At 33.1% G+C, this 27,967-nt stretch overlaps 2 protein-coding genes across 5 annotated transcripts in view; both read right to left on the bottom strand.

The window, feature by feature from the left end:
* trc (Serine/threonine-protein kinase tricornered) overlaps positions 1 to 27,967 on the bottom strand; it is a 152,494-nt gene that overhangs the window by 105,098 nt on the left and 19,429 nt on the right. The window contains exon 1 of one of the 4 annotated variants that reach the window (XM_085482581.1): positions 15,066 to 17,003. The exons of 2 other annotated variants lie outside the window; for them this stretch is intronic. In XM_085482581.1, the coding sequence (XP_085338707.1) occupies positions 15,066 to 15,405 (340 nt within the window). In that variant the 5' untranslated portion in view covers positions 15,406 to 17,003. Of the gene's footprint in view, positions 1 to 9,215; positions 9,388 to 15,065; positions 17,004 to 27,967 lie in introns of those variants that run through there. One more of the 4 variants, XM_085482586.1, reaches the window with a different exon arrangement.
* LOC146723277 (uncharacterized) lies at positions 1,182 to 3,911 on the bottom strand. Its single transcript, XM_085482524.1, has 2 exons — positions 2,635 to 3,911; positions 1,182 to 2,531 (listed from the first exon to the last, which is right to left on the bottom strand). Exons 1-2 carry the CDS (start codon positions 3,704 to 3,706, stop codon positions 1,981 to 1,983), a joined length of 1,623 nt encoding a protein of 540 aa, XP_085338650.1. The 5' UTR covers positions 3,707 to 3,911; the 3' UTR covers positions 1,182 to 1,980.

The following is a 27,967-nucleotide window of genomic DNA, read 5'->3' as shown; positions in this document are numbered from 1 at the left end:
ATCAAATTACTTATTTATTTCAAACGCGAGATAAGTCTCGAGATCTTAAGATCTCTGCGCTATGCCGCAGTAATATAAAAATTACTTTCTTTTATAGACGCGTGTGATTGCAATCAGAATTCATTTGAAGTAATTAAATTAGAAATGTTGGTGGAAAATTAAAAGTCAAACAGAAGATATATATAAGATTGTAAGAAACATACATCATACATGCATGATAATATTATACATAATGGGAAAAAATTAAGTATTATTGAATTAAAATAATTATTATTCAATTGAAATTTTAAATGAATTTATCCATGTCAAAAGTGAAAAAAAGTGAAAAAAAGTTTCTCTCGAAAATGAGAGGTAAAAATATAATTTGACGAAATGCGAGGTCTCGCAACAGAAAAAAATCTGGAATAGTAATGTAAAAATTAAATCTGCCTGACGCTGTGCAATATCTTTTACTTATTTTTTTGCGCAACTACAGTACGAGCCACCTTCACTTCCTAGTGTTATGCAAGGTGCATGTTTTTGCTCGAAGAAAATACTGGAGCATGTAGCTCACATCGGGATGCAAAACCCAAAGTTGTAGCAAGTTTGACAATCTATCGCAGAATATACATTATACTTATCGATTTTAGAAACAATATAATTCTGTTTAAAGCTTTCGCATGGCATATTTATTTCATCATATATTTTAAATATTTATTTTATAAAACTCAGCATGCTGTTCATTTAAAAAATATCAGATTTTAGTTCACTCAACTGAATATCTTAATAAATATCAGATTAATTACTAGATGCACACAATCAATCATGTAGTTATATTCCAATGTATGTATGTGTGTTACATATAAATGTTTCGATATAAAATAGAAACTGAATATTTCAAATTAAAAATACAATCTGCACATTGTTAATTTTAATTGTAAATAATGGTTGATAATATTATTCATTATATCATTATTCATTACATAAATATTAAACACGATGAGTCTACGTCGATGAGTATTAATAATTCATTTAAAAAATTCTCTTTTTTAAAAATCTAAATATCGATAATATGTTAATTTAACGATAAAATATATATACATATATTTTTTCATGACACCTTATTTTAAAGGCTAGTATCTCGAATGATTGTCAATGCTTTTGTTACCAATAGATATTAATCGTTCGACATTTGTCACTTCAGTTATGGATGTACAAATCTATTAGTCATCGCGACGAATAACTCAATGTCATGATTCTCCCGATTGCCCACCTGACTCGCGGCGAGTCTCAGTCATCAGCGACAGTTTTCCTAGATCTGCATTTCCACGCCGCCATTTTCCGCGTTACCCGCGTGCGTGATTTACGACATAATCGTGCGACCACATGAAGCCGGTCTGAACTCGGTTCCGCGGCTTACAAGGGACATGTCACAACTGTCCGGAACCGATTTGATTCTCCTTGAAATATGTTGTTAAATACACAAATCTAAAAGACACGTATTTTTTTATACGTGCGCAATTTGAGTTTTAAGGGGTGAAACACCCCTTTAAAGAATAACGGTATTTTTCTTTAGGATCAAATATCTGCTAAACTATAAGAGATATAAAGAAAAAACGTACAACAAATTTTAATGGCTTGAAGAGTACTTTAAAGTTATATGAACAAAAATTTTTTTTTTTTTTTTTTTTTTAAAAACCCTCACCACCTAATTTTTTTTTTCAAAATTAAAAATTTTGTTTTACCTAATTTAAAGCTTATTTTTTTCCAAATTCAACCATGTGTAATAAAGTTATGTTACGAAATATCATTTTCGAAAATTAATTATAAACGCTCCCGTATATACGCTCATCCGTGCTATGTGCGTAAGTAATTACCGTCGAACAATAAAATATATAAAAAATGTTTTTGTATAATTCTTATTTATGTTTTCTATGTATTTATAACTGTGTATTGTGTATATTTAGATTTTTTTAAAAATGTATTTGCATTTTATATTATTCACTCATTATACACATTACAATAATGATATTCGACAAAAAAATGTTTCAAACATAATGACTTCTTGCACCAAGAACATCTTACTACAGCTATATTATTGCAACCTTCGATATCACATTTTGTTAAAGTTTCGTCTAAACTAAAGTGTACTGGATTTTCGAATTCGTCTGGTCTTTCATTCGTATAACCACTTTTAAACCACGAATATTTAAATAAGTTTTGATATCGTGGGGATGACAATTGATTATGTATCAAAGATTGCAATTTTATTATATTATTTCGTTCATGTAAGTTTATATTACTTTCCAACAGTAAAACCGCATCTGAAAATCTTTTAGCAAAATTTTTCCAAATTCTGAATCCATAAACATCTAATGGTTGTATTTTCCCTGTAGTTCCTTTCGGTATTATCATAGTAGTAATATGTGTTCCAGGAGGTGTTAAATCCGAAATCATATTGGGGCAATGTCCAGTCCATGAATCGATAAGAAGAACGCTATTAGGACCAATGTTTGCGAAATAAGCTTCTTCTAACCACATTTTAAAATGATCTGTACAAAATATAAATGTTAATTTAATAGTTTTTTTATGACTCTTATTAAATTGTTAAATAAAATAAGGTTGTTAAAAAAAGTAATTATAAAAGGAAAATACCTGATGTCATTTTACCAGATTTCGATGCTTTTACAATAACATTTTCTGCTTTAAATAAATTTTCTTGTACTCTTGGTCCAAATTTACCATTAGCTTCTTTTAATACAATAAATAAAGGGGACAACAAATTGCCATTACAGGATATTATTGGTTGTATCGTATATGAATGGGTTGTTGATGATATGGATTGCACGACACGTTCTACTTTCTTTTCTCCCTGGTTAGACAATGATCTTCCAGAGTGAAGTTCCAATTGGAAACAACTTTGATCTGAATTGTAAATATTTTCAGATCCAAACTGTTCAATAAGAGGTTTTACTGTTTCCAGAAAATCATCAGCTGATTTTTGCAAATCAGCAGAATCTTCTAATGTTCTTCTAGTGACAAACTTCGTAACTTTTCTTGAAACAATTCGGTGAGACTTCTTAAATCTTGCTATCCAACTGTGAGATGCTTTAAATATAGGATTTAAATTTCCTATTTCTTCTTGAGCTTGTAAAGCCCATCTTTTTAAATCAATATCATGAACCATGAATCCTGATTCGACAGCTGCAGTAAATTTATCATGTGTAAATTTGGAGATGTAAGATAATTTTTCTGTACGACTTCCACCTGATTGTATTTGTTCTTCCCATCGCCTTAACTGACGTTCAGATGAAACTCTTCTAAATTTATTTTGTACTACTCTTAGAGGACGATTCCTTTTTCTGTCATTACTGTTTTCATCAGTGTCCCGAAATCGCCAATACTCAACAGCTCGTCTTTTATAAGAACTATCAAAATTTGTATCATCATTTGAACAATGAGGATGAGAATTTAAACTATCTTCATGCCATGCTTCTTCGTCATCTTCAATTATTTCAAAACTATGTAATTTATAAGGTTCTTCATAATCGAGATATATTTCTTCCGTTACTTCCACCCCATTATAATGAAAAACGCTATCCAGTAATATTTTTTTAATGTTTTCCTTTAATTCCACTTCTGCTTCAGTTACTGGCGTTTCTGTTAAATATATTGAATTTATTGACACCAATAAAAGTCTAACAACGTTAAGCGGATTGATAATCATATTCAAAGATGTTATATTTTGCTTTCTATTGCAATAAAAGAACAGTTTACACAGATATTATTACAACGAAAAGACTACACCGACTGTGAGAATTATGCTGCTACATGAACAATTTATATTAACTTATCAGAAATACGTCATCACATAATCTTATTTTATTATTTATTTTAACGTATTAAAGATTTTATTGTAAAAATTATAACTTATCTGGAACACGTACACATAATCTTATCTTATGATTCATTTAACGTAAGATATAAAATTTGTTTATGCCAAATATTGCGACATTGGTATTCGCAAGATTCAATTAAAAAATAATTTTATTATAAAATATAATTGTTTTTAATTTTTATAGAAGAAATTAAATATTAAAGAAATAATAAGAAAGCAGGGGGTATATTTAAAAAATTCTTATTAATTATATTTAAAAATTTTTTTTTAAATCTAAATATACACAATACGCAGTTATAAATACATAGAAAACATAAATAAGAATTATACAAAAACATTTTTTATATATTTTATTGTTCGACGGTAATTACTTACGCACATAGCACGGATGAGCGTATATACGGGAGCGTTTATAATTAATTTTCGAAAATGATATTTCGTAACATAACTTTATTACACATGGTTGAATTTGGAAAAAAATAAGCTTTAAATTAGGTAAAACAAAATTTTTAATTTTGAAAAAAAAAATTAGGTGGTGAGGGTTTTTAAAAAAAAAAAAAAAAAAAAAAAAATTTTTGTTCATATAACTTTAAAGTACTCTTCAAGCCATTAAAATTTGTTGTACGTTTTTTCTTTATATCTCTTATAGTTTAGCAGATATTTGATCCTAAAGAAAAATACCGTTATTCTTTAAAGGGGTGTTTCACCCCTTAAAACTCAAATTGCGCACGTATAAAAAAATACGTGTCTTTTAGATTTGTGTATTTAACAACATATTTCAAGGAGAATCAAATCGGTTCCGGACAGTTGTGACATGTCCCTTGTTAGTGTCCCGTTATGAAATGCAACAGTCTGCGTCTTTAACGAGCGCGCGTCATACTCGCGAATTTCGAAAACGGACGTGATTCCTCCTGCTTTTGTATGTACATTTAACGATATTTTCTAGTGAAACGTAAATATTTTTAATTTGCATTCTATTGCATGCATAATATCATACAATAGTAACAGTCCAATTTTTATGGTAAATGGATTGAATATCCGTTTAAAATTTAAACTGTAACAGTATGCTTAAAAAACGCAATCAATTTTCTTTTTATAAAAAGAAAATTCAAGAATGTATTAAGATAATTAAATTTAAAGAAAAAAAGATGAAACATTTTCATGTTGCATCTCTCTAACAAGCCTATAAAAAAATCATGCAATTTTTTCACAATTTTTTATTATTTGTAATATTGTTTTTCATTGCATAAAAGTATTTTAATTTGATGCAAAAGGACAAAAAACAATAAACATATAAGAATACGATTCAATTATTCGAATCTGAATACTGTAAAGAAAAAATGGTCAGTGATATAACATTGCAATTTTACAATGACGTAATATGGAACACGAATAGCTCTTTAACGATAATCGATATAAACTCGTGATATATCATCTCGATTTCGATTCGCTTACTTGTTCGCTAACTAGCGCAAATACATTTGATTTCGTAACAGGCACGAGTTAAAAAATTTAATCATATTACGGCGCCATAACGGCGTGGTTAGGTTTTATGAATTTATTATATCTTGTATGTGTGTAAAAGAGATAATTACATCTCTTTTCAAGGTACATATGTATATAAAAGTATAATAGAGATGCAATGCAGGAAAAAAGTGAAACGCTAAATTATGTAGAATAATATTGATCCAGAAATAAAATAATGCAATTTACTCTTAAAAAATTAATTACAAAAAATAATACAGTAAATAACTCTCGTAAATTTATTTCATTATGTTTATATTTATTGCATTAATAAAAATCAAAATTAATTTTAACTAGTAATATTCTAATATTCTGATTTTATATACTGAATGTATCTATATATTATCTTCCAATTAATTTGAGAAAGAGCAGAATGTATATAATTAATAATATATTAATAATAGAACAATATATAAAATAATATATTAATATATTATTATAATACATTAATAATATATTAAATAATTAATTAGGATAATCGTGTGTGTAAACTCTCTATTCGATATTCATGTATGTGACAAAGGAATAATCGTTGAATGTATTTCTGCTCCGAGATCGACTCGGCCTTGCAGAACTCACGGAACAAAATAATGGCGGCCAGTGTCGACCCGTTATCCTTCCCTTACACCGTAACAAGAGACGACGATTTCGCAAACGGCCTGCGCGCACCATAAGAACTCGCGCGAAAGACGCAATTCTCGCTCGCATGTGTCGCACACGCGCGATGACAATGGACGCTTTGTTCGCGACTAGGCGTTTGCAGATTACCAAAGTGGACTTTGCGAGAGAGAGAGAGAAAGAGAGAAAGGAAGAGACAAGGAGTCGCCGCAAATTACAAATAATAACTGTTCGCGCGTAATCCTTGACCTCACGTGGGAGCTCTTGCAGAATATTTCTCTCTCTTTCTTGAATATTTTCCACGCATCGAGTCTATATTATGACATTGGGGCATTATCTCTGTATATTATGATACTGAAAGATCTTATTGAAAACTTGAAAGCGCAATCCTAGAAAAATGTAAGCACAATTGGCAAATTTTTTAAAAAATAAAATTAATGTCTTAAAAGAGGGAAGTGACTAGATGCATGATTTTTTTGTAATATACAACTGTTTAAGTTAATGTTATTATATATATATAGAGTTCTCATAGAATATTTCACAATTAATATCCTCTATGGTCAAAATAATGATTATATCGTTTTATTAAAAAAATTCATGTAAGTAAAGTTAATTTTTGAAGAAAATAGGAAGTTGTATATTTATTTTAAATTTACTTTTAAATAAAAAATAAATTCTATATAAATATGAATAAATTTATATAATTAATAACTTAGTTGTGTGATAAATATAATCATACTTCTCAGTTGAAATTTGTGTGATTCTGCTTTGGTTTTACTCTTTGTGAAACAGAAATAACACTAGAATGAACCTTATACTTTGAAAGCGATATACGATAGTGACGGTCAGCGAATAAGGTCAGAGGGTGAATTGCATTAAGCTCGAACTCGCGTCCCGGAGAAAATGGGATATAAAAGTAACTGGTCTCTGGTGAATAATTAGCAAAGTGGTATTTCGCCAGTGCAAGTGAAACGTATAAAGCGAGTCTTTAATTTTAATTTCATTTATTCTCCAATCCAATTTACTCGCAATGTTTTACTAATATATTTCGCGTGATTAATAGAGTGTACCGGAAAATGATTTCCCTCTGTGCATCTCAGCATCCTTTTAATTCGTATTGGAATTTCATGTCTTAATTAATGTTCAGAATCAAATTTAATATTGTGCTATTGTAATCATCTATTTCCTAAATCTTGGAATTATATAAATTAGATTATTATATAAAAATTCAGAAATAGAACGAGTGGAAACTAGAGGATACGTCGGTGAAACGAAAGAATATTGCGGGTCGTCGCGCATCCGTCCGTTTCCGCAATCGCGTGAAAGTCCCGAGAGAGGCCATCGGTTGTGTTAATCTTCGCACGAAAATCGTGTTCGACCGGCCCCCGTCCTGAATTTCGAAACCGTCGTTACGCGCACGTGCCTCGGAAATGATCACCGAGTTTCGCTTTCTTGTCGAGTGGTAAATCTCGCAGGTGACGTCTCGTGACGCTCGTCAAACGCGTGGCGTTGATGCAATTGCTCAATTCTGACATATTTTCCTATTGCGTAAAATACGATATTGAACCGGTTATCTTGTTTATAAATCCAATGCTGTAACACAATTTCAGAGAGATGCGTTTCATATTTATATTTCAGACGCGAGCTCCTTGTTTAAATAACTCGAAGAACTATATTGGGAAAAATTATGCTTGAAAAATCTGCTTGTAAATATCATGAAATATTTGTACAAAATGTAATCTACTTTTTAAATTTCTATTCGTGTTCTCCAAAACAAAATTCGTGAGAATTAATGAGAGATAATTATGATACATCTTGATATTTTTTAAGATACATAGTAATAAAAATATAAATATAAAAATTTAATAATAAAAATATAATTATAATCATTCTATTTCTCGATATAATTTGAGTATTTATTAAATAAATATTATTATTTATAAATATTTATTAAATAAATAATCATATCTGTTTAGCAGCATGTCATAACGATTATTGATTTATCATGTTGACAAATGTCAAATTAAAGTGTTACAAATGATAAATGAGAAAAATACGATTTTCCTCACACGTCAGGCATAATAAATAAAAATACCAGAAAGAATGCATACGGATGTGGACACGCGATACGGATCGCGCTTTCCAGGAAAGAAGGAATAAATGATCTTGTGCAATGACCGTGGCAAGGAAAAGATGCGGTGGAACGTCGTTGTTCCGATCGAAAAGACTCTCAAGGAAATCCAGTTCGATCTCGCGAAGACGAGCCGACGTCCGTTTTCCTCGGAATATGCATTAATCATCAACAACGAACGGAAACGGCCAAGTGTTGGCACTCACTCGTCTGCATGTACGTGCAGACTCGCGAGAAGGCGAATGTTTGTTACGACGACAATCGATGAATTCTTCCAGACACCTGGATAATTCCTTCCCTGCCTTCTCTCCTCATAGATTACGAGGCAATGACCTCCCCGGCTTCGGTCACCGATTGCAAACTAGACGACTGTAAGAATAATCAACTCGCTGTCACGTCGCGTGTATGTATTAACACTGCAAGTTCGTTACCATGACCGCTGAATTACGATGGAATACTGCGACAAAAACGAGCGAGATCTCGTGCGATTTCGTTGAACGACTAACGCTAGAAATTGCGCTAATTTTGTTAATCTCAGATGACTCAACAAGAGTAATAAAATCTGTTAGCTTTTATGATTAGAGAGTTAGAAACTCGAGTCTTCGAGTGTTACGAATATACGTACATATTTATGCTATAGTATAAAATATGGTAAAAAATAGTATAAAGCACACTAAATACACTAAAGAAAAATATTATAAAAGTATAAGTCTATACAAATATCAATTAATGATTTTTTTATTTCTTTTAGCTGGGAATATCTCAATTGAAATAGAGACATGTCTTCTTCAAATTATACATATTATATAAAAGCAATATAAAAATCTAATATTCTTCCTTTCTGTAATAAAATCTTGTTTTAAATTCAGCCAAATTTAACTATAGAACGTTTCATGTGACATACTTTTTTCAAGATGCTGCAAATATTATTCATTTAAAATTAATGAAAGAGATGGATATGTCGTTCTATCTTAATTGAGATAGAGGGCATATAAAAGATCTTATAGAAGAGTTAAAGAACTCGATATATATATATATAATATATCGATCAAAATTAAGATCTACCTCGGTTTTCCCCGGTGATAAGAATCGAACCGTCGCACTCTCGCACACGAGACAAGCCCTGGCGATTACACGTGCACGTGACTTTGGCTGCATCGTTGTTCCCTCGTGTAATTGAGCGAGCCCGAAATTGCACAACATATTGTCGTTAAGAAGGCTCCCGTGTACCGTATTTCTGTACGAGACTCGACTACGTTAACTCCGTAAAAGCAGTTTTATACAAACGCGACCTGACATACGAATCGGCGAAAGCTCGTACACGCGCATACATAACGTATGTAAGTGACCGACGATTATCTACCGGGTGTGTAATCGACTGGCATGTTACCAAAGTTTCGAAATGTTACGACATAACGGCGAAAAGTTCGGCAACGTCGCGACATCGACCTCGAAGTGTGCGTCATATCGCGATCGTCCACTTTAATATCATCAAAATAAGGGAAATTATTCTCAAAAATATTACTACATTATTTTATATTTTGCTATTCGATATTTGGTAATAACATTTTTTGACAGGAGTTCCTTATAACATAGTTATAGAACTTAACTCTTTAACTCTTGCTCAAAATTCATAATAGAAAATAATTTTTTCACTTTAAGATCGATATCGATCTATCTCCGTTTAAAGACTTAAAAAGCAGATTATTTCAAAAATTTTTTAAATTGACAAATTTCATACTTGACCATTTATTTAAACAATTGCAATTACTAACCCGTGCAATTACAAATAAAAATCACTACAAACACCTACAAATAATTCTATAAAAAAGATTACGTAAGCAAAATTGAAATATCTTAAAGTCGGGTGCTAGTCATTATTTAAATTTTTTTTTAATTAATAAAACGGACAAACGAAATCATTGTTACTATAAACGATTTTAAAAGACTGCGCAAGCGAATTTGAAATATCTTAAAGTTGGATCATTCTTTAAATTTGTCCACTTTAAGATCGATATCGATCTATCTCCGCTTAAAGACTTACTCAAACTTAGAAATGTCGAAAGAAATTATTGTTACTATAAACAACTACACACAAAATGCTATATTTTCCGTATTAAAAAGTTTATTTTTAAAAAATCGGTTCACATGACTCGACAGGTGCGAATGGCAATCGACAGGTGACAATGCGCGGTCAACCTGCGAGTCGACTATGGAACGCATTTTAATTACCTAGTTGTTCGTTTCCGTCTGATCTAACAGTCAACGGCGCCATATATCCGGAGATAAGTATTTTCTTGATATTATCGATACAAAGGCGTAAGACTACTGATTTGCATATATGAAAAAACATAAGAAAATATATCGCTTTAATAACTTTTCAAATCTTATAAATTAAATTAACAATAAGAGGACGAATAGCATGAAATTTTAGAACAATAATAATATGTCAAGATTTTTGTTAAAAAATTATAACAATGTGTAATAATCTAAAAATGTATATTGGAATTCTTTTTATTTCAACAAAAATTCAATAAATAAATAACGTTTTAAATTTCTCTCACGTGAAACATTTTGACACGTTAAATTTCTATTATATCACTTAAAAAATAGCTAAAAATTCAGTTCAATTATAGATAAAAAGATTTTCTTTTTCTCGATAACTGTACACGAAGAGAAAAATATTTTAGCTAGTTAAATTTCCAGCGAGAAGCTGAAGGATTGTTCGACCAGCAGCCTACTTTTAACGCATAGCAATCTCCGCGGTGTGGGCGTCGGCTAGCGTAAAGATCCTACAATTCCATCCAAGCAGAACACAATCATGTTCACGCGTCCGATCCTTTCTCGAGAAAAGCTCGCTCGCCCAACTTCACTTCAGCATCGCGTCGCGTAACACCACACTGCACTGACGTGCATCTCTTCACGCGAAGAGGACGAAGCGGCGGCGATTATTATTGCAAATGCCAACGCGGCGGTGCGGCCTGGTTTTACCGTCAAGTCTAATGTTTATTTATCGAGTTTACGGTTCATCCTCTTTCCGGCCCAGTTATTGCACTGCGCTGCGTTGCGAGAGAATGCCAATCTCAGAAATATTGCAGCGTACAGCTCGTTAGCGAAGATGAAATACATTATTTAGTGTGAAAATAGAAATTATCTGCAAATTGTTGGCAAAGATGTAAAGGATATATTTTATGTGAAATTATTTCAAGCATTTTCTACGTTTTTTTGTACCTTTTCAAATGGAATACTAATTATTATTCTATCATTTTTAGACGAACGATTACACAATTAACAATTAAAATTACCTAATTTAATGTGCGTTAATGATATAGGTAATTTTGTATCTATATTAAAATTTAATTTAGTTAATTTGAACAATCGATTGAAAAATTTAACAGGCTGTTGTTTAACGAAAAAAGTGTTTTATCCTGAATAAAAAAAATTCTGTTGTGTTTTAATAAACAAGAGTGAGGTCTATCGACCCTGTTATTATTGCGACATTCGAAATCGCTCGTCTATAACACACTCGACACGTGTGGGTCGACTTATCGGGCGTTGCCTACAATCGCACGATTTGTGTTTCATCACGTGCACGACCCACTTAACTATGAAATATACACCAGAATGAAAATTTCAATCTGAAACAGCGACTTTCAATCTCCAATTTGCAAAGGTATTCCAATAAATTTTAATAAATTTACAGGTAGAAGGCAAACTGTAGGGATTCATCGGGAAAAACGTTGTATTTTTTGCCGTTTAAATGATTGTTATTTCGATGATTATATAACTGGTTAAATTTTGAAGTTTCTCTAAGAAAAAAAAATTTGAAATAAATGCAGAAATTTAATGAAAATATTTGCAATTAATAAAAATCAGTAAGACTAGTAAGAATTATTATCTAATCAATAATTTCAAGAGTTCTTCGCAAATTATATAATCACATTGGTAAGATTTTGAAATGACTAGAAGTGTGGAGCATTACGTCTATAAAAGCAGTGACGCTACTATTCATAATGCAAACATTAAGAGGCAGAAAATAGACATTCTATATTTACATTTGCAGTAAAATTTGCCAATAAATTTATATGTTAGATAGGAGATATCGTTATATGATTTTTGCATCACTTCTGATTATATAGTATTTCGAAACACGCAAGACATAAATAAATTATGTCATTAAATGATCAATCATCAAATAATCTGATAAAAAATCATAAATTTTAAATAAATCTTATTCATATTTCTTGTTTCCATTTTATTTTAAAATAAATCTCATAAAAAGATAAATAGTTATAAAAAAATACTTTTTAAAATTTGTTATAATATATTAAAAAATAAGATAGATGAAATCCAATTAACAATTGATAATTAATAAATAGAAAGCAAACAAAATTAATTTTTTTTTTTCAAAATTACTTGTTCTATTAAAAACACATAAAATAACAAGAGGAAAAGTATTTCAATATTGCGAGATTAATTTGAATTTGAAAATTGAATTTATCTGTAATGGGACAAACAAACAAAATGCAAAACGCTGCTTGTTTTCTAAATATCGACAATTATTTGGATAATAGGTCCGATCCCTAATTTTCAAAAGAGCGCTTAACGAAGCGCGGAATAAAATCAATGCCGAGTCTCGAATGTGGCACGTGTATTCAGTTCCGCCCGAAGAAACAGCGGCTTTGTGCAAATTTTAATGCCTCCGTCAGTGGCGGAGTCCTCATTTTACGCTTTGTCGATGAAATTTAATTAGGCGATTTCTTCTGCCGTCCAGCGGAAATTCTGAATAACGCGAGAAATGCGTTAGATATACGATATCAATTATTATTCTGAGCTATATAAACGCGAAACGCTCGTTAATACTGCTGTTAAACATTCGATATAAAATTTCGTGAGAGTTATGCTATATGAAATCCAGTGCAATTTCTAAGAAAAGAAGTTAACAAACAAACGTACATCTATATATGTATCTAAATGCAATAAAAAGTTGGAGACATTAATGTTTCATGAACTAATCAAATCGTTAGAAACACTTGAGACTGTAATAAATAATACAGAGAGACGTGTAACGAGACTGTATATATCTTTGTCGTGTTAGAAGAGAAAATACAAAAAAAAATTAACTTTGCACTTTTATTTCTTTAAATATAAAAATAAAATGGTCAATAAAATATCAATAGTACTTTCGATATAAAAAATCATTACTTCGTGGCACTGAAAAAAATCAACTTAAAGTTACCTTTCAGCTTAAAGAGCGTGAGCCATTTCGCAAATAACGCAATAACTGTTATGGGAAAAAAAAAGCAAAAATACACACTAAGTGTCCATCACAGATCACAGTATAAATTCGTGAGATTCAAACACCTGGTGCATCGCGCTACATGAAACCTGTTCAGCCGAAGCGACTCATTTGTCACTCGTTTTAGATCTGCCGGTTTCTTTGTTCGACGCCATATGGATGAAACAACATCGGCAACGAACGACCGTGTATATACACGTATTATGAAAAGCAGAAATCCGTGTAAGAGAAGAACCGTTAACGCGCTGCACTTCACTCGCTCATGTATGTGCACGCATATACACGCGTATAAATGTCTGTATATGCTCGCGCTTCTCCTCAATTACTCATTACTTCTACATACGAAAGAGAGAGAGAGAGAGCGCGCCCGCGAAATGCATTCTTTTTATTTAACGGCAACTACCGCGCACACGTATGATGCACCTGCGATGACTAACAGTAACACACAGATGAGGGAGAGAGAGAAAGAGAATATGGACTCTATTTACGCGATTCGAAACAATCGCGTGCAGGAGTTGCCCTACCTGTTTGCTACAAATCTTACGTCATGTTTAATAGTTTTCAAATGTCATTTTCTGACGATGACATGTGTTAGAGGTTACTAATTGTGCGGACAGTCTCGCGTTAAACAGACGTATAAAAGGAAAGCGAAATAGATAAAAGTATTTTATATTCCCTCCCACAATTTCATGCTATCTCTTAAATGCGACAGAGAAAAATAAAAATGCGTTTATAGCCAGAAAATTGTTCTGTATACAAAATTAAAAATTCAGAAACTTGGTCGATATAACTTGTATAGTTTCATAATTCTTAAATACAATTTAGATAATTTATAAATTGTACATTTACATATAATTATATTTAACACCTAAAATAAAAAAAAATAAATATAATTGCGATAAATTTTAATATGTAATATCTAGTTTATTTTATGCATCATGGCGCGTAATATGAAATTAATTTAATTCTACAGTGCAATGACAATGCAGCATTACACACTTTATTCATTAATTCATTGAGTCGCAAAAATTAAAATAAAAACGAATGAATTACATTAATTAAAATATGTATCCTTTCGTGTCAAACAACTTAAGATAAATTTAATATCGCAACAAAACAGTTTGAAGGATATCACCGAAGGAGATATCGAGATCACAAACAATGAATATACGTTATTCTTCAAACAGACAACCAGTCTGTTTAGCTCATTGCTAAGCCACTTAAGATTACTTATTACAGAGAATGTGCGTCAACAAGAAATAATATCTCTATTTTCAGAGACTCAGAATTAGGTTAAATTTCAAAAAAGCTGCCTCTGCTAAAAGATCCTTTCTATAATTTTGTATACGTATCATTTTTCGTAGCTTTATATAAAAATAATTTAAACAAGCCTTTTGTATATACACAAAGAGAATTTTCTCTCAGAAGTTACCTTGAAAATCGTATATAGGGCAATATAAGAGTTTCTCTCTGATAAATATTAAAATATGAATATGTACCTAGTATAAAATGAATGAACATATGTTATATCTCATATCTGTGATATACAATATTAATATTTTTTCAGCTTGTATAAAAATAATCGAAAGACTTCGTATCTTGCATTTTTCCTTTACCTGACTTGCCCATCGGTGGCTGTCCCAGTCTGCTGAACCACCTGAAGAATCTTCTAGCGGTCGTGGCCGCCGGCGGTCTGCAGCCATCCAGTATAACCACACCATTGTTATTGTTGTTATTGTTGTTGTGGTGATTGGACCCTCCGCGATCCGGCGCCGTCCTGCTGTAGGGCGACATCCAGGCCGTCGTCGTGCTCTGTATGGTGGCACCCTTGACGGTGGTGATGGAACTGGTTATCTTGGCGCCCGAGTGGGGCACCCAGTCCTCCGAAGCAACCGGCATCTGTCTCGTCTTCTCGTCGGACGAGTCGAAGACGAAGCCGCAAAATACGAAGGTCATTCAAAGTCGCTTGGCGCCCTGCCGCGCTAATAATTAAGACAGCTCTCTCCTACTCTTCCGTATCCGAGAAAATCCGTCCTCGACGGCTCTTCAAGGTTCTTCTTTCAACACACTCGGTATCGCACGGGCTTTAAGTAACGTCGCCTACATCGCGAGCATATCATTCAGATTCGCGCAATTCCAAGAATATCTCGTCGCGCACCGGAAACATTCTCTCTCCCTCGAGAGGAAACTCGACCCGCGAGTTCCCGGTTCGGCGTTGGTTCCCGGTTCGAAGGATGAATTCTTCTCGCGCGAAAACTTTCCTCAGATATGCACGCGCCGCGAATCGCGATCGTCGACTGATCGCTTCCCCTCGAGACTTATTATTGTCCGCGCGCTCGCGAACTCTCGGCTTTCCTTATCTGCTCGACGACGTCGAACGACGACCAAAAGTTTATCTCCGTGGCGCGCGTCACCAAGTCTTATATAAGGACGGACACTTTAATTGATTCGCGCGCGCGTGTGTGTGTGCGCGCGTTCACCACGTGCTCTCTCTCGCCCTTCAACTTGTTGCGCCTTTGGTGCTGACCAGGCTGCTGTCAAAATCGATCGAGGAAGCGCACTTTGACACTTCATTCGCGATCACGCGAATGTCAAAGACTTGTTATGTTTCTCGAGACCTGCGGATGATCGATTTTCGTTGAGAAAACAAATCTGCGATCGATCGAACGGAATTCTCGATAATCTATCTTAAGCTTCGTTGGCAAATTCGTAAATTCGTTAATCGAATTTCGAGAGACAGAACTATTGCACGCCGACTAAGTTATGGGTTTGCTATTTGGTAAGTTACAAGGTACTCCGTTTCCACAGTGTGTTGCAGCCTAAATAATACTAAATACTCGCTTCGTTTGCGAAAATTCTTCTCCTTATTGCGACATGTTGCGCACTGCTGAGTCTACGCGTGACGTGACGAGGACTTCGTTGATACTACAGTCGACACGGAAAGGTCGAGGTTGGATATACATATATATATATATATACATAAACTTCTTTCTCCTCTCTTTCTCTCTCTCTATCACCGCCGGTCGTGCTCGGTCGATCACGTAGCTCTCTCATTACTCGCGCATCGCCGCATCTCCAAGAACTATCATCGTACGCAGTTCATTCGCCCTGAACGCGAGCGCGACGAACAGACGATTCCAGAATACCGACGACTTCGACACAATACGATGTACATAATATATCACTCTAGAGAAGTCTCTCTCTCTTTCTCTCGATTCTCCACGAAGAGGACGAAGGACAAACGGGTCACTACACCTCTCTCTTCGAGATCCTCGAAAAAACAGTCACGTCACGTCACTTCGCGATAGCCTGATACGAATAACTATATATATTCTGCACTCGCGAGACAACAAAAAAAAAAAAAAAACACGCTTTTTAACCCATCCTGAGGAGCACCGGCGATTCTCGAGAGGGACGACGCGTTTTTCCCGTTTCACTCACTTCGACAGAAGAGATCGGAGAAAGGACCGGAAGGAATCCGCGCTAGAACTCCGCGCACGTTTGCGTGCCACCGACCGAACGCCGCTTCTCCTCAGCACTACTAACGTGCCACCTTCGCGACTTATGCCGTGCCGCTCTTCCACAAAGTCCCTCCCTCTCTTCGGCGTCGCCGATCGCGCGCGGCTCGCGCGTTGCTCGTAGAGAGAGAGAGAGAGAGAGAGGCGAAGCTTACCCTCTCCCACACCGGCTTGCTTTCTTACGCTCCGCTTTGCGGCACGCACACCCGCGCGCACCAGGCCGCCGCTTACTACTACTACTATTACTACCTACTACCTGCCTATCTACTTCCCCCTTCCCGCAGGAGGGCCGATACGTCTCGCTCGAGATTGAGTAAAGGCCCTATCGCGTGCGCGAAGATTTTAAATTCATTTTTTACAAGTTTTGTTCGTTCTTTTTTTTTTTTTTTTTTTTTCAATACGAATATATGATTAAATTTATATTTCTGTTAATTTATATGTAACTTAATTTATAAAATTATTTAGTAAATAATATATAACTTAATTTAAATATCGGAGCACTATAATCATATGCTCTGGTATGTTAAAAAATTATAGAGTCAAGTTGGTGAGTTTGACGTTTGAGAGGCTTATGTAAAGAAAATTAAAAAAGAATGTACTTTTTAAATTAAGAAATTAATAGCACTAATTATATGCTCTGATATATTAAAAAATTAAAAAATTAATAAAATTCAAATTGATAAATTGACGTTTGAGAGAGGCATATATATAAAGATTTTAAAAAAATAAACTTAATATTTCTGCTCTTATAAATATTATTATTTTTAAGATATAAAGAAAACTTATCAACTCACATTTTTATAAATTTCTTAATTTAAATACCAGAGCACTAATCATATGCTCTGGTATATTAAAAAATTAAGAAACTTACAAAAAGTGAAGCAATGATTAGTTTGATTTCTGAGAGGCTTATATAAAAGCGATTAAAGAAGAATAAATTTGAATATTATTTTTGCTTTTGAGCTACACAGATAAAAATGAGAATATATTTATATAATTTATATATGTTTATATATTTAAAAAGGAGCAAAAACAGAGAACAGGCTTTTCTCTTCTTTTCTCTGTCTATATTATAATTAATAAAGTAAAACTTTTCTCTCGACCGTACTGGCAAATATTATAAAATGGCAATACAATAAAAAAATTATTACTTCTACTATTAATCTCTGTACTGTATTTCTTCTCTATGTATATCTAGATCACTTGATAAGAACTCAAGAAAGGGTCGAAACGTTGTGAATTAATAAATAATATTTGCCAGTACGGTCGAGAGAAGAGTTTTACTTTTTTAAATTCTATCTGGCGATTCTCAAATATCTACGTTTTTATTATAATTAATGCTGCAAAAAAGAAAAGGAAATCTAAGCTAAGGGAGAATTTTAATAAATTCAAGCTGAGAATAAATGATTCTTGTTAATAAATAAATCGCTTTTGTAAATTTTGTTGCGATCCCCACGAACGTACAAAACGGACTTAATCATTTCTTTATCCTGCTGTGTTCCTTCCCTCTCGATTCTCCCTCCCAGATCTCCGGGTATCTTCATCTCTTTCTCTCTCTCTCTCCAACTAGACCGGTCGCTCGCGAAGGTACTCACACAACCACACACAAACTATACCTAATACTCTCCCTACCGCACACTATGATGCCGTACGTATCTATCGGACTCGCCAGGTCGACGGGTCGACAGGTTGCCGTTCGTCGACCACGGATCCTCTTCCGAACCATGAAGATTCTTTCAAGCAATCGGAGAATGCGAATAAAAATTTTCAAAAAATAGACAAACGCATAATAATTATAGAAAGCTTTTCGGTTCATCTTCTTCTAATTTATCTATAGTTTCTTTTTTTTTAAGGGAGATTTTCGCAGTCGATGTACGTTTGGGGCCCGAAAAGTAGCGGATCCGACACTGGACTCTCGCGAAACGATGCGACAGATAATATTCATGACAAGTATATCCGCCTCACGTTGATACGCGTGTGCTATTGTGCATGGCGTAGGCGGTGCAGCAGAGAGTGCATGTGCATGTGTATATGCAACGGCGAAGGCGGGAGATCGCGAGAGAGAGCCGGACCCACCGATACTCTCTGACAGAGAGTTGCTCTCGTACGCGTGTGTATATATATATATATATATGTGTGTGTATGCGAAACACGTCAAGGTGCTCCTCGTTATATAGGTGTGTACCTGTGCACAGTCACGCGGTTTCGTCGCGCCATGTTTGAAAATTTCTAAGCCGCCTCGCGATTTAATTTGAACGAGACAAACAACTGGAAAGATCTATATTTCTCTGATTTTAAAAGCATATAATTAAATTGGCAATTAGAATTAAATGAGCGGAATTGATATCGTTCGTATCTGATCGAATTTATTTTGGCTCTTAATGCAAATAATCAACTCTAGAATATAAAAGTAATATAAATAAAATGTGAAATAAAATATAACGCAAATGTTTTTTTCTGCTGTTCACCGAGATCGAAATGATTCGTATTCGAACTGCCATTATCGTACTTTATTACATCCTTGCTACGAGAAATTTAAATTAATTTATGTGACGGAATTTACACGCGTTGACATGTTTGCATTCTAAAAATCGATCGATTGATTTTCTGATAAGTTTAAACAACGATTCGACATTGATAAGTAATCGCTCAGACAGTATGTGGCTAGTTGCTAACCGGAATACGAGAGAAAACAAGGAATAATGCAACATACGGAACGAAAAAGGAAGATACTAAAATAGATGGAAGAAGATAATAAAATAAAATAGAAAATTTATTATAAATTTGAAGAACGCAAAATATTCTTTCCGCAATTAAATCGCTTAAAGTACCGAATCAAAACAAATCAATATAAGAAAAAAATTTATAATAATTATATTATTTTAATAATTATTCATTATAAAAATCATTATTTTAATGTAGCTAATATATAATGTGATTATCTTCTCGTATGCAAATTAATTTAATTAAAGGAAAATCGAAAACAAATTAGAATATGACTGAATGCTAAACTTCGATAAGGGGAGATAAAAATAATACAAAAACAGATAAAATTTTGCAGTTTAAAGATTACAAAAATTATAAAATACAACAAAGAGAAAAATTATAAATATAATATAAATTCAAAATTAATAATTTGCATTTTCTAAAAATAGACCAAGAGAAGAAAAGGGTAAGGAAGAATAAAAGTATGGGAGGTCTCTCGAGGATAATCACGATAGTTTCTTCTGTTTCTTGTATTATTAGCAAACCGATCACATATTCACGTTGGAAATGGAAAGTCGAGGCAATTATTATTCGGCCGAGCGGCGTAACAGAGTCCGTTCCAAAGGCGAAGTAAAAACAGAAAGCGTGTCCGTTCGCGAGCGCGAACGCGGCTAGACTTCACGCCCACGCGTCTATTTGCTGCATTTTCTGCAAGCAAGACGCGCTACAAGAGTTTCGGATACGGATATGCACTTAGTGTCGTGTTAAACCTGGCCATTACCGCAAATGCACATAGATTACAATTACGAAGTATTCCATTAAAAGCGCGCGCGAATGTCTTCCCAGCGACAGAAGCTGCCAGAAGTGGAACTAGGACGAATGTCATGTAAAATACTACGGCTCACCCCATGTAAATCTTTTTCAGGTCTTTCTAGAAAAGTGGATCTCTCGTTACATTCGCACGTTTTATTATTAGAGAAATTTTTTCCTTAAATGTATCATAGAGCTTAAAAAATTTCTAACTTCTAACTTTGTTAAAATATATTAAATAATGATTTCTGTTTATATTTTCTTACTGGATTGTGTGAACGGGTTTGGCTTGCTTATTATACAATACATTTAATGAAAATACATTAGTAAGCGCAAAACGTGGCTCGATTTTGCGGTGAAACCACAACTTAGTAAACGGATGCGGTATCCGTTATCTTTGTCTATCGACTTCCGGCTGGTGCAGATGCAATAATATTATATCGATAATATTAATATCTAACTTAAATAGCATTTAATACGCAAAATAAATAGATAATTTAATACTAAATTTTTCATAATTAGAAAAAGTAAAATGCGTTATTCATAAGAAATAATTAAATATATAAATATATATGTGTATATAAATTAATATATAATATATAAATTAGAATTCTAATTTTTTTCTTTTTTTTGTAAAAATTAATTTTAGTATAAATTCTCCACAATTATTTTTTCAAAGTTCTGCGTTCAGAATCACTAAACATGAAATTAAAAGAAATTAAATTAAACAAAATACTTAATTAAATAATATATACAATGCAGCTAACGTTTAACTGACAGGCTGAACGCTCTGTATTAGGAATGCACAATTTCCCAAATTGCCGAGGATTAGAACGAATTTCACGGCTATTAAGCTCGGAAATTTTCCGTTCGTTCGCCCGGTTTCCGCAAGATGTTAATTACGATAAACCGATTACACATACACGCATTCATATACAGGTATATGCACATAGTCGCTTGGCGATTAGTAATGGCGCAAGTAGGTAATGGTGTAATCAGAACAGCCCCGGGGCCGACATCGACGACCTATCTTCACCTATTATCAGCATCCTGATGGGTTTAGCCGTCAGACAGCAGAAATCGACCGCAGAGGCATAATTATTCCCGATCGATTTCCGATGAATCGGAAATTGTCGTAACATCGCAGACGCTGAAAGACAGATAAAAACTCGCGTCTCTCTTATCGCGGTGCACCTACACAAATCGCATATAGCGGGGACAATGTACCCGATGTAACCCCGCCGCATCTGGGTAAACGAAGCCGGAGATTTATCAGAGCGGCTCTTCCGCACCACGTGTAGACAATGACCTCGGTTTACGAGGCGTTATCTCATACGTTAAGACACGGCCGTAAGACAAACGCGCCCGTATAAATGTCCGTAATACATTAGGTATCATTGGGTAATATTTTAAATACCGGATATATCTGTTCTCCGAATATAAATTGGTCTTTAACGCAAAATCTAGGCGTCTGTAATTCTAAAGTTGTGAGTTCTAAATCTTTGGAAATTTATAATTTCAAGAATATAAACCGAAATTTTATTCTCGTTTAATTTAAGATAAATTTTGATAGAACTTTAATGCGAAAAGAAAGCTTGATTGTGTCAAAATAATTTTAGATATGACAATAAATATCTTCGAAATTTTAGAGATAATATGTATCTTTGCCAAAAATGATCGACTTGGAAAGAAATCCCAGCAAATATATGATTTAGCGAGAATACTGGAACAAATTGCAGAATGCAAATTTTGCTTCTTGTAATGGAATTCACGTCATCGGCATAATGTAATCGTTAAAGTACCGACGAGTGCTATTGCAATTGTCTCATTGTCAGTTAATTATATGTTAATTTAATGTAAATACATATATCTCTCTATCTCTAATGTTAAACGTTGGTCTAAATATACTTGATTATCTATAAGCAAACTGTTTGTATAACAGTGTATCCCTTTCAAAACTTAGTTTTATTTAAATTTTACTAAAGTATTTTTCAATAAGTATATTTTTTTTCTTCCCCAGAGAACATTTAATTTTATATAATATTTTAAAATAAATATACATTTTTGCCTGTCTTATTAGTTTTAATTTCTTCTTTTTTCTATAATAAAATTTTTAATTGCACACGTGACACATTAAATTTCTTTATTACATGAGACTATTATACCACGAAATGATTATTCAACAGTCTACTATATATCCATGCTGCTTTCATTTTCCGGACAATGTAAGTAATACTTATACATATTCATCTCGCACTTACATATTTCTCATATCATAACATTTCCATTTAAATGCATTTGTTCAATGTTCTTGCTCTTCCATCATAAAACTGTTATATAATCTAAAATCCGTCTTTCTCTCTCTCTCCACTCTTTTTCTCTTTTAAAAAACCGTATAAACTTTTTCATTCCACGAATCGTAAAATAGTTACTTACTTTAAGTCACCGTTTTACCTTCGAGTCACTACGCATATAGCTACCATTCGCAGAAGGTCACGATATTATTATCGTAAAATAAAGGCCTCCATGTGACAAAAAGTCGATGTTTTTCCGCAGTATTGCTACAGCCCGGGCGTAAAATATACATATTTAAAGAAAGTCAAGAAATAAGGGAAATAACAATCCAAGCTATCTCGCGTCATTCCGCTCGCTACATTTTTCAAGGGAAGGTCTTATCCGCGCGAAACGAGTATTTTTTTTTCTTCTGAATATACGTGAGATAACAGCGCACACACGGGCCAATCAGAACAGGATGTGGCTCGTGCTGCTGGTTGTCTCGGTGAAAGGATGTGTCGACGGTTCATGCGAACATAACGTTAATAATACGCATTGTGCGCGAACGCGACTCGAACAGCTGCCGTTAGACACGCGGATTAATGCGGAAATGCGAACGCAGTGCGTTTAAAAAAAAAATGCGAGCTTAATGATTTTCAAAATTAATTGCCGATTACGTAAAAGACGCACCCTCAAAGACAGATGCGTTGTATACATACAGTAGTATATTCAAACGGCGCACTGAATATCTTACGGGTTAGAACAAAGTCCATTTACAATAAAACTGATAATACATTGTTGACATATATATCTGGCGGTCGCGAAAAATATGTGCAGATATACGATCGTGTTACACAGTGTTGGATACACACAGTGGCTCGTAATATTATAACATATTACGCAATATGTTAATTGGCCAATTCCGTGTCGTCGATTGCGTTTGTAAACACGTTTCAGAAAAACCGCATATGCGCGTTATAGGTATTATATTTGCGATGGAATAAACATTTCAGTAACTAGAATATTACCATACTATAAAACTTTATAAAAAAATAAACATTTATTTTTCTCACTATGTAAAAAACAAGAAAAAAACAATTGCAATTTGTGTGTGTGTGTGTGCTTTGCATTACAATTCAAGTATAAGCGAAATAAGTTTGACAACTATTAGAAATGACAAAAATATTAAAGTGTGGAAAGAATCTTAAAGTTTTTCCGTAGAAACTTGGTGGAATTTATCTCTGAAGTCTAAGTTTTGTGCAAATAAAAAAAGTTAGCGACTAGTGGGAATAATAATGGTATTAAAGTGTAAATAATTTCCGTTTTATATAAGAATCGAAAAGTGCGTCTTGTCATATCAACTTTACGAACTTATCAAATCCAAGTAAACAAAATAAGGACGTCTGGAATTAATAAAATGTCTTCTTTATTAGGGTATTAGGGCAAGAAATTATTTATTAACGCGATTGAATTATTTAAATCGTCGATGGTGCTCTGGTTTTATTCCATCAGTACTTTGCGATTTCAATATTCAATTTCAAATTAATCGTCGTCAATTTCTAAGATGATAAAAACAAAACAGTAAATTTATGAGAACGTATAAAATCCAAAGTACTTTGCGTCCGGACGGAAGCTGTATAGCTCACGAATAAAATCGGCAAACGATGTCCGACGAAGTATAACAGATGCCATGGAGCCCAATATCGGAACAGATGGCATGTGGATGATGCCGCGTCTTTGAAAAAAATTGTAATTTCTGTAGAGATTATACAGAGCACCAAGAACGTTCATCACCATCGACAATACTATCCAATATTCCATGTTCTCTTCGGTATATTGTTTGAGAATTCTTATTCAAAACCTCGTGATAAATGAACAAGTGAAACTTATAGCTTTAATATCGCTATGCACTGCGCCGTGTCTTTCAAGAGAATTCAATGTATCCGCTGTGCTTCGACATATATAAGCGCGACACATCTTTGCCAAAGACGTAACACAAATATTTATGGTCACGGTTATCGAATGCAGTTTATGCGGCGGGTTTCCCGCCGGAGTCATCCAGAGGTGAATAGCATCATCATTTATATCGAGAGCGAGCGAGTGACGTGAGAGCAAGAGAGATAAGTTATTATATTGATAGTTTATAAAAATATATATATCTCCAGGCTCTTATCATATGGTTGGCCGATTATTCAATCGTATTGTAATTAACATAATAAAACAGATTTCGTGTCACTGCATTTAATTAACGCGGATATATTTTTATTATATTATAAATTTGCTCCAGATTACTGCTAGATAAGATATTTGTAACTTTTATATCACAAACAAAATTTTGTTAGTCCCATGCAAAGATGGCAAACATAAATAATAAGAATTAATTAGCAATAACGAATTTTGGTGCAAAGTAAAATTTAATAAAAAAAAATATTAGAGGATGTAATTATAGATCTTAAAATTTAATTAGATAAAAATATCATATTATATTTTTTTATTTCATATTTAAAAATATAATATTAATTTTTTAAATATGAGAAAATTGATAAATTTATAATGACCAAATGGAAAAAAATATATACTTATATAATTAAAAATTTATTTTTAATTTTCATCTTGAACGTGAGGATCAGTAATTTTGAGAATTGGTCGACAAACAGTGGAAAATAATGATGAAAATGTGGATACGCGCTAAGAGATTATAAGGACCAAGAATAACATACTGAGAAGCAGCGATCTCAAAGCGGCAAGTACGGAGAAGTAGGTTAACAATCCGTACGGCTAATTAATGATTTCATTTAATAAAGCGCCCGGCTGAACTCTTCGCGCAATTACAGTCTCCAAGACTAGAACTTCGTTACACGAGATCGCGATCTACGAATGTTGGTCAAGAATAGAGAATGTGCATGTGTATAAAGAGAAAAGATAATTTTTCAAAAAAAAAAATGAATAGAATGTGCAGAGCAAAGCGTTTTTTCATCAGACGATTTATATTAATATATAATACATATATATTAATATATTATTTTATTATAGATATATGTATATTAACATATATCTTCGAAAAAATTAATTTCAAATCTTGATTTAACAGTATAAATAAATTCGCTTAAGAGGACATCAAATAATTCAACAAATTAATTATATATGTATACTTATATAGTACTACATGTATTTTGGTATAGAGAATTTAAATCTGAATCTGTACGAGAGAGAGAGAGAGAGAGAGAGAGAGAGAGAGAGAGATCAACAATTTTAAATAAAGGGATGAAGAAAAAATATTGATTTTTATTAAAATTTAAAAGATAAAGAAAGAAGGAAAATAACGAGAAGAAAAATAAGATAAAAATACGAGAAAAATATATACCTATATAATAGCAATCAAATAATTATATCTGTATATTATGTTACCCATATGCATTGTTAAATTTTAAAAGTAAAAAGTTAAAATAAAAAGTTAATTTAGTAGAAAGAAAAATACTTTTAAATTTCTTCCATCCCTTCATCGAGTATTAAATTTCAAATAAAGTAAGAGAAAAACATCTAGAAAAAATAGCAAAAAATTGAAGTTAAATTGATTAAACATCAGTGTAACATTTATAATTAACATGTTTTTCAAATGTGACGTCGGAGAAAAATAATTAAAATTCTATTTAGCCAAAATCTACTATATGCTGACTGACTGCAATTCATCTAATCATCAACCCTAATTTTCGTAGAACCAACTGCTTGTGCTATTTTCCTAATAACGTACCAATCAACACGATCATCTGGTGGTCGGCATATAACGATGTCGAATAACTAACGATAAAATTAACTTAGACGCCAGCGGACGCGGCAAGTCGCATCGCGAAAAGACGGCGCCAAGCAACGATTCCGCGATAATTTCGCAAGTTATGCAATGCATTAAGAGACAGTGGCCGCCGTGTGCGCGGATGAATCTCTCTAGCACGCACGTTCATGACTGCGTGCGTGCGTGTAATATACGCGTGTTAAGCACGTTAATGATCGCCATCGTGCCGTATATATGTGACGGGTCGTCTTGAATATATTATTAAACGACCGAGCCGCGCGCACGTTTTGTCTCCCGCGACGTGTTTCGAAGCGGGAATAAGCTCGTGCCACACGTGTCTCGCTTCATCTTGTTTCTTCTTTTTATATCTATACGAACACGTCGATACGATTAAAGTTCTAGTCGCGATACCGACCTGGAAGAGCGAAAAAATATGACCGACATCGACGCGGCATGAACTCTAATATACATATACGTATGTATACACGTCTCTTTTAATTTTCTTGCTAAATTCAACACCATCAGAAAAGTGGCGAAATTTACTTTAATTTGTGACAACATTGTGTGATTTAATTTTCTTAAATAACTTACAACAAACTAATAACTTTCTACGGAAAAAATTTAAGAAAATAGGTATTTTTAGTTTATCTGTCATCCTCGTCACAGGAAATTAATTTTTTATGAATATATAATAAACTAACGAAATTACAAACTGATTTTTGGGAGTTCTGCTTATTCTAAAGTAGTTCTTATATAAATTTTGACATGTATATCTTTCCAAAAAATTCTTATAATTAAAACAATGAAAAAATTTTTCAACTAATTACCGTGCCTGAAAAATGCATATTTTTAAGCATTGCATATGCCAAAACCAATACAAGAATTGTTTAAGAAAAAAAATAGAACTCGAAAATCAACTGATATATCACCTTTAAGCTCGAAAATCTCGAAAGTATTTTAATTATTAAAAATTAAAATTCTTTGGAAAGGCATTGTACATGCCAAATACTGTACGAGAACTGTTTTAGAAAAAATATAATTGTCCAAAGTCGACTGGCATCTCACCTTTAAGTTCGAAAATATGCAATTTTCAGGCATAATAATTAGTTTAAAATTTTTGCCATTGTTTTAATTATCAGAACTTTTTAGAAAGATATTGTACATGTCAAAAATTATATGTGAGAACTGCTTTAAAGGCATTGTACATGTCAATTGTACAAATATTTATCTTTAATGTTAAATTCTGCAAATATTATCATTAATATTAATTTGTATATCCATTTACTTGTATTATAATGCGAGATGAAATTGCTAGACAATACATGAATTAGCAATAAAGATAACATTGTGCGAATTTGGTTATAATTTTCCAAGCGGATCACAATTTCGTGAAAATTATATAACCATAATTTTCACAATC

This window comes from Nylanderia fulva, unplaced genomic scaffold, assembly GCF_048542155.1.
Source record: "Nylanderia fulva isolate GAGA-0341 unplaced genomic scaffold, ASM4854215v1 Scaffold21, whole genome shotgun sequence".
Taxonomy (NCBI): Eukaryota; Metazoa; Arthropoda; class Insecta; order Hymenoptera; family Formicidae; genus Nylanderia; species Nylanderia fulva.
The sequence above is the reverse complement of the archived record's forward strand: the minus strand, read 5'-3'. Positions and strand labels throughout refer to the sequence as shown.

Bases quoted from the DNA above. Each gene is read 5' to 3' on its own strand.
- LOC146723277 (XM_085482524.1), bottom strand. From the start codon at position 3,706: ATGATTATCAATCCGCTTAACGTTGTTAGACTTTTATTGGTGTCAATA. The intron at 2,532-2,634 runs GTATTTTCCTTT...TATTTTGTACAG, and splicing joins ATCTGGTAAAATGACATCAG to ATCATTTTAAAATGTGGTTA.